The sequence below is a fragment of the Phaseolus vulgaris genome, chromosome 8 (assembly GCF_000499845.2).
Source record: "Phaseolus vulgaris cultivar G19833 chromosome 8, P. vulgaris v2.0, whole genome shotgun sequence".
Classification (NCBI taxonomy): Eukaryota; Viridiplantae; Streptophyta; class Magnoliopsida; order Fabales; family Fabaceae; genus Phaseolus; species Phaseolus vulgaris.
The window spans coordinates 10,107,983-10,120,939 of NC_023752.2; the positions used below are offsets into that span (position 1 = coordinate 10,107,983).

The 12,957-nt window shown below is 31.3% G+C and overlaps 1 protein-coding gene across 1 annotated transcript; it reads left to right on the top strand.

The window, feature by feature from the left end:
- Window positions 1-1,899: 1,899 nt before the first annotated feature.
- On the top strand, window positions 1,900-9,602 carry LOC137823414 (phosphoinositide phosphatase SAC8). Its single transcript, XM_068628533.1, has 20 exons — window positions 1,900-2,195; window positions 2,673-2,747; window positions 3,375-3,502; window positions 3,602-3,693; window positions 4,013-4,070; window positions 5,081-5,137; window positions 5,318-5,361; window positions 5,523-5,593; window positions 5,669-5,775; window positions 6,707-6,793; window positions 6,899-6,976; window positions 7,235-7,299; window positions 7,465-7,563; window positions 7,676-7,775; window positions 7,860-7,968; window positions 8,044-8,116; window positions 8,199-8,292; window positions 8,372-8,458; window positions 9,005-9,071; window positions 9,169-9,602. Exons 1-20 carry the CDS (start codon window positions 2,033-2,035, stop codon window positions 9,294-9,296), a joined length of 1,782 nt encoding a protein of 593 aa, XP_068484634.1. The 5' UTR covers window positions 1,900-2,032; the 3' UTR covers window positions 9,297-9,602.
- Window positions 9,603-12,957: the final 3,355 nt, after the last annotated feature.

Below are 12,957 nucleotides of genomic sequence, written 5' to 3' on the forward strand. Positions count from 1 at the left end.
TACTGTACTAGAAAATCATTAAATAGAAATAAATTTTGGAGACAAAAAAATTATACTATATTGATTAAATTAGAAACTATTTTAAAGACTAAAAAATTACTGCTATCTAAGTTTATATTATTGATAAATAGTTTATAAATTTGTATCTGATTAGCTAATCAAGGTTTTAGTTATCAGTTACTTAGATTCTGAAGTTGATAACCATAACATTGATAATATCTAGCTAAAACTTTGATAGTTAATTAGATATCAATTTGAAAACTATTTATCAATAATAAAAACTAAATTAGATACAAATATTTTTGTTAGTCTCTAAAATAATATATAATTTAATCAATATAATATTTTTTTGTCTTTAAAATTAATTTTATATTTCATAATTTTCTTTTAGTGTAAGTGATTTGTCATACATGTCATAGTTTTTTTATTCTTATATGAACATTCTTGAATGTTTAAAAAAAATATCAGACTAATTTATCTTAATTATATTAAAAAATATGTATATTACCAAGAAAAATTATAGTAGTTCATAAAAACTTTAAAATGGCTTAATTTTTTACTTTTTTTTACATCCAACTAGGACCAATTTAATTGCAGGTGCTATAAAGAAACAAGACATTTTAATCACACTACAATCAATGTAGAAATTAGTTGTATTTATAATTGATCTGGAAAGTTGATTTTCTAAGTTATAACTATAATCAATATAGAAAACTACATTTTATGTTATAATTATATGTTTTTAAAATAATCCAAAAACATAAATGTTATAAAAAAAATGCTATCCATGTTAGCAATATTTTTTATAGGAAAATTCTAAATGCTATTAAATTAAATTATCCTTCACAAGAATAATTGTCGATAATAATTGTAGAAGAATTTCGTTGGAAATCAGAGGACTGTTTTATTGTTATGAATACTAATACTTTAGAAGTAAATTTTGATAGAACTTCTATGCAATATGATATTTAGTTTACTTTTCTAAAGTTTACACAATTTGCTTACTTGTGCACTTGAAATTTATATATAAAAAAGAAAAAAGTTTTATTCACACTGTACATAGTGATTAACACTATTCAACAATCCATCATAATAATATTATAACATTTTAGATTAAAATATTAATTTATCTGTTTGTTAAATATATGTTTTTACTGTTTATAGTGTCAAATATGAGGGTCTAATAAAAAATCACCAAACACTGTTAAAAATTTAATCAAGGTGACATGGAACATAATTAAAAAAAAAATCTTAATCTATTGAGAGCAATAATTTTTTATTTATTTATATCCATTGGTATTTTGAATGATCAATTTATTAAAAAAAACCTTTCAAATAACTAACATAAAAGTCACAGTGTGATTTTTAACAATAAAATTTTTTTACATAGACAATGTATGTATTATTAATAATTTTCCATTCTGCAAAACAGTAAATTTATAATACCTCTTATTATTATTAGATTATAGCTTATTAATTTTAGGATTAATAACTTATTTCCTAAGAACTTTTCAGGTATGCTAATTCTTCTTTTTCTGTTTTATTTGTTAAGTTCAGTTTTTTTAGAAAACATTTATTTGTTAAGAATTAGGTTTTCTTTAAAAACATTTGACAAACCAACAATACTTTTGACAATTCATAAAACAAAATCATTTGACAACTTTGTTTTAATATAGTAGTGAATGTTAATAGTCAATTCTAAAAATAGAATAAATATATTTAAAATATTAATATAATTAGTTGTTAATCGGTTGTTTTATCTTAATTGGTAATGCATGATTAGATCTTGTAATAAACTAAATCCAACACGTCACTTGTTCATCTGGTTTACGAATAAGATATTGGGTTACGAATATTGAGAGGGTATGATAGTAATTTACTATAAAAAGTCACCAAATTGTTCTTGGTTGTTGAAGAGGAAATGCTCATTTTGGTCCCTGTGTCTTTCTCATCATATTGCAAAATATTGTCTTAATAACGTTGTCCAGCCAAATTCCTTCTGGGGTTGTCTTGTTTCTGCAATTCTGTGATAATGGACAATGAACCCTCTTCGGGTTCACTCGAAAGATTCAAGCTTTACGATGAGCTGGAACTGCTCGAGTTTCAGGACAAGTTCGTGATCAAATCACGTCTATCCCCCAACCAGGGCTTCCTGATTAACCGTATCGATGGCAACATCAATTTACTTGATGATGGTAATCTTCTTTTCTGAGCTTCAGTTTCTTCACTTAGTGGTTGGTTGCTTAGAAAAATGCAGGAAATGTCTATGAAGTTTACAGCTTGTTGATCAGAGAAAATAAGTTTGAAAGTTCAGTTATTTTGAAAGTGGAAACCTTTTTGAGGGTGCTTGGAATTTTATGAATATATTGTTTAATTGTGGATATGGTGTTTATTTAGTGTGTTGGTGGATGTTAGTTTGGTTGGTTGTCATTGTGGAAAAGGGGGAAGATCGTGCCATGTGTAGTGTTATATGTTGAGTATAAACATTTGCACATTTATGAATCAGTTATTGTCAAATGTTACTGTTTCTACCTTCTCTGGTTTGGTTGGATCTTTGTTGTTTATTTAGTTTCAGCTCCATGTATGCTAGATTGCAAATTATGAAAAGAGTATTTGAAATTGATCATTTTGTTGCAATTATTTCTGTTCTGATTTTTTATTTTTTTTTGCAGGTGACACACTTTCTGGAAGTCCATTGAGGAAATCTACAATTTATGGTGTGGTGGGAACCATAAGATTGGTTGTAGGTAGATATGCTTGTACACTTTTATCTTGAGTTCGTATATAATGAAACTGTTCCAGAAGCCTGCGACCCAATGTTCTTGGCCACAAATTTTACCGTGCAATGGCACTACTGTATATGTCTTGCAAAACATGGTTATTTTGAATTGGAGAACATTTTTTGTCCTTTACCGTGTTGAATTTTTATGTATACTTGCATTTGCATTTGTTGTCACATTGATTCATTTGTCCTTTGCATGTGAAGATCCTCTAGATTGGATGGTATTAACATCTAAACCTAGTCCTGTTCCTTCTGATGATCTTTGTTTGGTTGAGATGTTTGTTGGCCAGGGAAGAAATAAATCTAATCCTGTTTGCACATCAATATTTGTACATAGGAATGCTTTTTTGGTAAAAGAGGCCGTTCGTTCATACAATTGTTATTCTTTCACCTTTCTTTTTAAGCATGCATGTCTAATATGTTACCTTCTTCATGAGTAAATCATGTTCATTGATCTGCTTTGGAGTAAAAAAGTTGAGCAAGCAAAAAGAATTGAGATGAACTCTCAATTATTTTTTTCAGTAAACACTCAGTCTGACAACATAACTTCCTTTATACTCAATTAGGCTCAATGTTTTGTGCATGGACATAGGAACTTATGCTGTTGTAATAACCTCTCGGAAGGAAGTTGGAAGTTTCCTTGGTTTTCCAGTATATCGCTTGATGTCCATGAGAGTACTTGCATGTAATGATGCTTTGAGGTATTCAACTGCCCAAGAAGTAAGGATTTATAAAGTCAGAAATCATTCATGCATTATTAAAATTCTGTAAATGTGATCCACATACATGATACATCTTTCGTATACTACCTTTCTGTAGAAAAAGGATGAGACTTACTTCGTGAACCTATTAAAAGTAGTGGAGTCAATGCCAGGCTTGTACTATTCATACGAAACAGATATTACATTAAAGTAAGAATCACTAACTTATTGCTGGTTTATTATCATCGTAGGGATTATTTGGGCAAATATGTATAGAAGTGCTTCTAGAAAAAATACAATAAGTTTCTTCGTAAGCTAAAATAAGGTTTTTGCACAAGTTAAAAATTATATTTTAGATAAGTTATATGAGAACTTCTACAAATTAGTTTATGGGAAACTTATTTAGTTTTTTCTCTTATTTCTCTTTCCTATAAGGGTTTTTGGAGAAGTTTGTGACCCTAAGTCATATCTTATTCATATCATACCAAGGCTGAAATTTTCATAAAATGTAATTTATCATGTCCACCAGCTTGCAGAGAAGAAGCAAGTTAGTAGATGGGTGGACAAGTAAGCCAATCTGGAAGCAGGTTAGTTGACATATTTCTTGATCTTCTGGGAATAATTGTAATCAAATCCATTGTTAAGTGGTTTGAAATTTACTTCTTCATATGATATCTCCATAAAGTGAGGCTTTCCTCTCCAACATTCTGATAATTCATAATCGAATAGTTTTTTATGCATTTAATAGAGCTAGTAATAGTAGGGTGGTTTGTTGAATAAGTCTTACAAAAAGGTTGAGAAGAATAATGATGTTGATGGAAGGAGGAGTTGGGTTTGCCTGGGTTGACTTTCTTTTTATGATTTAAAGGACATGATGGGGAAGAAGGTTTAGAAGGAGAGTGATTACCTTCATACCTCTTTATTTCCAAGGTTGGAAAGTTCTTAGATGAGAGGACTTCTTGTGTTCCCCCCTTCTTTGAAGTTGGAGCTCCACCTTTGTGGCTTGGTGAACTAGGTTTCGAAGGTGTGGTGGTAGTCATAAAGTTCCACCACATCTTGAATATCCCTATTCAGGCCATGGATGAACCTTGTCGTGGCTGCCTCCATCATTGACTCCTCAATTTGGCTTTCATTGATTCCTCAATTTTGGCTTTCATTAGGATGAGCTCCATTTCTTTGTAGTACTCTTCCACGCTTCTTGACCCTTGGGGAGTCGACATGTTATATCATGCTTTTGTTGGACCATTTCTCCGATGCATTTAATTGTAGAATAGGAAAGATCAAATAAAGGCATCTTGATCTCATTGGTACTGTTTAATGCAATACTTGAACTATGTAAGAAAATAAAGAATTATTTTATTGATATCAATTACACTAATTACATTCTCATTATCTCTATTTGCAATAACAAAAACCTTTAAAAAAAGGAAATAAAAATATGCTGAAATAAATAGGAAGATTCTGAAGATATTTTTTTCCTAAATACTATGGAGATATTGAGAATATTTTTTATCCTGATCATCTGCTATTTACAACAAAAATTATTAGTAGAAACTTGATGAAAGTTTTAGGTTCTGATTTTCTACTCGTATTTCAGGCTGATCCTCGATTTGTCTGGAACAAACATCTTTTCGAAGAGCTTATTGAGCATAAGGTTAGATTATTTGGCAGTTCTTCCTATATATGATGAAGTAAAAGTACTTTTAGTTTCACTAGTAAAAGGAAATATTTTGTTTATGAAGAAAAAGGGTTTGAAGTTTTAATGAACTTCCCTTTTTTCATTCTTAGCATGATCATTAGGTAGTCTCCTTAACAACTATCTTTTTTATGGCAGCTTGACAGATTCATCGTGCCCATAGTGCAAGGGAATATCCTGAAGTTTAAATTGCCTCTGCTTCCATTCCTCTCCCTCCCCCATTTCTCTTTATGTGTGTGTGTGTCCGCATTCTGTCATTGCCAATAATATGATAAAATGTAGGCATTTGTTTGGTTTAAGAAGCCAGCTATGTTCCCCCTTAACTGGGCTTAAGCTTCCAAAGAGCACAGCTAAAGCTAAAAGATTCAAATGCTATCGTAACATTATTTTCAAGGAGATGTACACGGCGTCTAGGTACAATGTCCAAAAAAGCTTATTATAATGAGATTATTATGTTTTTAGAAAAAACTCATTATAATGTTGATGTAGGAACAAGAATGTGGAGAAGAGGAGCTAACTTTGAAGGTGACACTGCTAATTTTATTGAAACCGAACAGTTGCTTGAAACTGAAGAATTCAAGTTCTCATTTTTGCAGGTATTATTATACATGTTGCTTTAACTAGCATGTTGTGAGTGTTTCTGAAAATTTGTACTATTGTCAAACATGCTGAAGGACTTTGAATGCTGTATTTTCATGAAGTTTCAAATTTTTGAATATAGATAATAAGTAATATAATGTGCAGAATGTATAGATTCACTATTTTATTTGCTTTACAAATATAGTTTTGTGTATTTGGAGATTTTAAAATTTTCTTAGTTTCGAGTAGGGATAATGATTTCATACTTCCTCTAGGTATCGTTAGCCAATGGAATTAAATATCAACCAATAACTGTAATTTAACAGTGCTTTTGTATTCATACCAATAGAAGTATGTGTATTTACATATAGCAACCAGTTCTGAAGCTGTTATAGTGGAAAGCAGAATGAATGCTATTATAATTATTAAAATACAAACTAAATAATTTATACTGCACATATAAATACTCTGAAAAAATCATGATAAATAATAAGCCACAGTTTACACACAATCGCCATTAATCTTGGAGCAACAAGAACATAATGAATTAAAAAATGAATGATGATGAAATTGGTAGAAAAAGAACATAACAAAATAGATAAAAATTAGCATAAAGTGAACTAGGAAGTCTAAAGGATGAAGGAAGACAGAAACACAGGAAAAAAGATGGTCTTGGAACTGTGGTTAAAATACAGGTAACATAGAAAATGGGAGATTAACAATTTGCCCAAATATTTCTAAACAATGTTGTTTCGGGGGCACAATGAGTTTTTGAACCCTATCATGTTAGCACTGCAGTAGGACGTGAAAATTTGCTATTTTTGGCTGCAATGGCTACTGAAAACCTCTCCATCCCAGGGATGCTCCACTTTTCTCACACACACAAACAAATATCAATATTTTTAGTCTCCCAATTTGTGATTTGTACTCCAATTGATTGTTTCACAGGCTCGAGGTTCAATTCCTATTCTTTGGGAGCAGATCGTTGATCTTAGCTATAAACCACACCTTAGGGTTATTAGTCATGAGGAAACAGTATACTTTTACCCTCTCAATTCTGCTTGCTATTTAACAGTTTTATCATGAGACTTAAATTAATAAATGTTTCTTTTTGTTTTTCCCCTTCCACTCCTACTCCAGCCCAAGATTGTGGAGCGTCATTTCCATGATCTTATGCAAAGATACGGAGAGATTGTAGCACTTGATCTTACTGATAAAGTATGGCTTCATTCTTCTCTCTTTCTACTTAAACCAATAAATTGATTTTTAAGATTTGTTGCCAGTCGAAAGATTTTTTTCTCTCTTTCCAGTAACCCTTTTCTCTGCTCCAAATTTTTAAGTTTGGCTGAGTTTGGTTATGTCCTTACGGATATTAATAATCATCAGCCAGTTATCATATCCAATATTCCCTTTTTAAGTGCTTGTTACTTTTTGTGTATTATGTTGAGTAAATTCATTTTAATTTTCCTGTTGTAGCATGGTGAAGAAGGTCAACTAAGTGCAGCATATGCTGCTGAAATGCAAAAGCAGCAACACGCGGGGTGATAATTTAAACATAATTTTTTTCTGCATATACTTGTTTTATATCCATGAAATTATGAAGTTTGCTTTGACTGTATTAAAACTGTTTCATTGTTCTTGAGTGTTCTCTGTCCTAGTTTCCTTTCTCTTTTAAGGTTATATTTTTACGTAATGAATTAATGCAGATATGTTGCTTTTGATTTTCATCACTATTGTGGGAGCTCAAACTTTGATAATCTGAAAATCCTCTTTGATGAAATCTCAGAGGATTTTGAAAAACAAAGGTAATGGAAAAAAAAATAAAGTTTTATATATTCAATAGCTAGTTGCCACAATCCAGGTATACTGGCAAATCTATAATTCAGGTTTTTAATTATTGCTATTTCAGCTGAGCAGATACTTCTTGATAGATAGACAAGGAAATGTATTAGAGGAGCAAAGAGGACTTTTCAGAGCAAACTGTATTGATTCCCTTGATCGAACAAATGTTACTCAGGTTTGTTGATAGGAATTAGTGAATGCTAAGACTTGTTCTTTTCTTAATCCATTTCTGATATGATTATCCTTATGTTATTTGTAGTGTTATCTGGCCCAGAAATCATTAAATCTTCAGTTGCAGAGGATTGGAGTGCTGACTTCCTCTGAGTGCATTTCAATGTTCGAAGAGGAATATGGAAAATTTAGAATATGTAAGGAGTTTCCAGAATAGTTCTTGCATTCTCTGTATATCATTGCCCTACTTATTTGACCTCTATATACTTTAGTGTGGGCAGAGCAAGGTGATGAGATAAGCCTTGAGTATGCTGGGACTCATGCCCTAAAAGGCGACTTAGTTAGGTATGGAACTTTTGGTTCTGAAAGTCCTGTGTTGCTATGTTTCCCTTCTGTGGTACTGATACATTCTGCAAATAATGTGCAGATATGGGAAACAAACAATAACTGGAATGATTAAAGATGGACTGAGCGCGCTTTCCCGATATTACTTGAATAACTTCCATGATGGAATTCGGCAGGCAATCTTCATTTTTGTGCATTATTCTTAGAGGGCATTCAATCTTAGAAAGTCTTTAGTAAGTTCCATATCTTTTGCAGGATGCCTTGGATCTGATAAGCGGTCACTATAGTGTCAGCAGAAACGTTCCTTCTCCTTTCCAGTCAAATAACTTTGAACCTCTAACGGTGAGTAGTTTCAGGTCCTCATCTTTCTATTTCTACCAACTCCCCGTCCTGCAAAGCAAACAAGACAACCTTGACCTGGTTGAAAAGAAACATAGTTGCCCTTATTCATCAAATAATCCTATTTGGCTTCAGTTGAGACCTTGTCATCTAGGATGTCAATGATCTCGCCTAGCACCCAAATGGTAGAAGGATGGAATAATGTAGAAGTTGTTTCAGTTTTTGGAGATCATGTTTTGGCTTATATGGATTGTGATAGAGATTGATCCATGTAGCTGTTTCTGCCTAGATGACAAGGCATGTGTGGTGCTTTTGTACGATTGGCATAAATGAGATGATCATCTTCCCTTGGCGCAGTTATGTTATGATTTGATGACAAAACAGATTGTTTCATTATACATTCTTGTGTACTAATTAATTTTGGAAAGAATACACACTGCTAAATTCTTGTCAAGCCATTTCAGCACATGTAAATTTAAATTCGTTTTATGGACAGATAATTGCATCACACTTCATTGACATGTTTTATGGAAAACTGTATACATGCAGTATCTCCCTGTTGCATCAGCTTTGATAATTGGAGGTTTGACAGCAACAACCTTCACTTTACAGCAAGGTATACAATTGTGTTTCTTGCATCTGAATAAAGAGATGTTTTAGTTTCCTTTTCTTCTTTTTTTCTCATTTTCCTATTTTTTATGTTTATTTTATAGCTGGCCGAAATCCAAACCACTATGTTTCTTCTGTACTCTGTGCTGGAATAACTGCTGGTGTTATGGCAATTGTCAAAGCTAATGGAAGACATCTCTGCTCAAGACCACGTTTGTGTGGTCTCCTGTGATATAATTCAAAAGTAAATATTTGTGTAGTCTCGTTCCAGAGATTGTACATATAATGCTTATGTTGTTCAATATTTCGTTTTCAGACATGTTTGTGAAAATAAAGGGTTAGACAAGTCTTAGGTTGGCAAAAACGAAAAACAAAATTATTGTTTCTCAAAAGTTGTAAGATTCAAAAGGGTGTGATGAACATTAGTATCTACTTTCAAAACCAAGTAGTCCATACTAATTATCAAATGGTATGGATGAGCCGTGAATGAGTTTGGCTACTAGTATAAAATTTAATAGATTATCTTTCTGTGAATAAATTTTAATGATAACTAATATAAATGTGATGTATTACACAATATCTTATATTGTTTGAGTTTCCTAATCTGTATTCTATGAAACTAAAATTGTGCCAAATCTTCTAATACTTTGTACTCCTTAATCATTAACTGATAAATCTAGTATGCATTAAAGTAGTAATCACACAAAGTATGTACATAAAAGTTAATTATATTAATTTCAAATTGGTTCAAATAAACTTGGTTTGTGTAATCAACTTCCAATGTGTTATTTTATCAAAAAGGAAACTTGTGATTTCACTAATGTTTGAAAATCCACGTATAGAATTAATTCAATCTAAAATAATGTAGAGCATGTATAATATTATTACACATTATTTGTTATATATTTGACCATTGTTTCTTTGTTTAAATCTTGGAGAACAAGTAAGGAAGTGCAACCTCTTATACTTAATGGTGGACATAAAATAAGAGGCTATATTAATCAACATCGATACAAAGATTAATGATTATGTTGTCAATGATAAAGAGATTTTATCAATAAAGATTATACCAACCAATAGTTAAATTCTTGATGATTTACATATAGGTCAAAACTTTTAAGTATTCATCAACCAAGTTTACACGGGCTTTGATGTAAAGCTCAAAGTTGTTGAAACGACAATCCAAAGCTCAAATCCAAAGCTCAAAGTTTTGTTGAACATGGACTTTGATGTCTTCAAATTCAAGAAGATTGCTTGAAGACTTTGTTGTTGTTTGTTTGTGTGAGTTTTGTGTAGTTTGAATTTATAAATCCACTCATAGATATGATCCAATGTTGCTTGATTCAAGTTCTTTTGAAAAAAGATATGTTTTCTAAAGGAAGTGAAAAATCAACCTGTTGAATTGTCGTTTCAACCGGTTGTTTTACACTCAGTATTTTTGAAAAGAATTTGAAAAAGCTTGAAAATTGGTTGACCTTGCTGTCAAGCCAATTCAACTAACTGTTTCGTGTTTTCAATCAGTTGATTTTGAAAATCCTTAACAAAATTCAGTTAGACTAATTTTATCTATTATGTTTGTTTTAAAATTGATTTGGTTTTTCTATTAAATGTTTTTAACAACTAATTGGAGTATATATAATCTGTTTTACGCTCCTGGTTGTTACTAATTCATGAGAATACTTTAGATCAAGTTTTTCCAAAATTGCTTAAAGCTTTGGATTCTTTCTAAGAGTGGAATAGGATTGCATTATACTTCTACTATTCAATATGTGATTGTACCAGGTGTTATCATTACTTTTCTCTCTTGACTATTGTATTTCTGTAAGAACTGTTGTTGTGCAGATCCAGAGACTGTTCTGTGAATTTTGGTGTTGTTTTCTAAAGGTGATGTGTGTTCTTGAAGGGTTCAAGATCACCACTTTGGTGTGTGTTGTGTAATCAATATGTTTGATTGCTTAGTGGAATACTCAGAGATTTTCTAGGGACTGGATGTAACTCTTGGATAAGAGTGAACCAGTATAAATTTCATGTGTGAATCTTTCTATCTCTTATCTCTTTAAATCTGTTTTTGCTTAAATTTTATAACTGTTGATATAAATAACCGGTTGTTTCACAAAAACAACCGGTTGATTTTCTGCTGTTAAGTGAAAAACTATTTTTTAAATCAGCTGAACAAATTTCTAATTGATTGTTTCTCAAAGGCTTTCAATCCACCTTCAATATTTACGAAAATATTTCATAAACAATTCACCCCCCTCTTGTTTAAGGCCTCTAATTCTAACAAAAACGATCTATTCTTTTGTGGAAAAGTGTTAAAATATGTATTCTTCACTTTGTGAAGTAACTCACCCATGAGATTACTAGCCATATTCTCCTTTAAGAGTTACTCTTGTTATCCATCAAATGTTTATTGTAAGAGGTGACAACTAATGAATACTCGAGTTTTCAGTCTTAGCAGGAGATTGAGAAATATGACCGAGTGATTCCTTTGAAAAATTTCGTAAAGGAGAATTGGTTGTAACCTAATAATTGTGGGTAAACTAATATAAATTGCTTGCTACATTGGTCTTGCATATACACTAGTATGAGTTATTTAGTATGGAAAAAAACAAAAGTATACAAGATATGTTTCACATATTCCATATAGTCATCAATGGACTCTGATAGTTGAAAGAAATATTGATAACACTTAAAACTGAAAATATGATAAAAAGAGCTTAAGAGATTGATTATCTCTTAGTTGATCTTTTCTATTTATAGAAGAGAATTATGTCAGGAATACCAAGAGCTACAATAAGAAATACCAAGAGGTAAAAGAAAAAGCTATATCTAGGTAATTAATGTTAATAAGCTAAACAACCTTTTAGGAGACTACTTAACCTATATAAACAAGATAAGTTATATAACCAATATAAATTATTTTAACACCCTCTTAAGTTGTAGCATAAAAATTGTACATGCCAAGCTTGAAACATATAAATAGAATCTAAAAATCTTTTATAGATTTTGTTAATACATGCACTAGTTGATCATTGGATCCAACAAACTCAACACAAGGTTCTTTGGACAACATGTTCTCTCAAATGAAATGAAAGTCAAGTTCTATCATTTGTCCTATATTCAACTTTAACACTAGATTGGGAAACCACATTTTGTTTCTTGCTTTTTCAAGAAATAATGTTGTCTCCAATGAGAATACAATACCTTGTAGTGGAACGTTTATCCATTGGAGACCCTTAACGTCACAATACCCAAAATTTTGGGTATTTCCTTTATTTTCATACAACAAACTTTGCCCTAGAGCCTTTTTGAGCTATCTTAAAATGTGGATCATAACATTCCAATGATAAATGCAAAGATTTTGCATAAACTGACTAACAACACCAACTGCAAAAGATAAATTAGGTCTAGTAATGGTGAAACAAAAAAGGTTCCCAATAAGTCTTCTATATTTCTCCGAGTTAGAAAGACCTTGATCTGCCATTAATTTTTTTATTTGGGTCCATAAGATTATCCATTGGTCTACACTCAATCATGATTGTTTCATCCAAGATATCTAAATCATATTACCCTTAAGAAACTACAATGTCTTCCTTTGGTCAAGCTACTTCAATGCCTAGAAAGTATGTAAGACTTCCAAGGTCTTAGATCTGAGAGTTATTGTATAAGTGTTCCTTTAGTTGTGAAATTCTAGTAGCATCGATTTTTGTAGTAACTATGTCATCAACATACACAATGAAGTACACACATTATCCATGAGAGGTATAATGATAGAAAAAACTGAATGATCTGCCTCATTGCATTTAAATCTAAAAGTTTGAACAATGTGACTGAATTTTCCAAACCAAGCATGAGGAGATTGTTTGGGCCATAAAAAGATCGATGTAACTTAT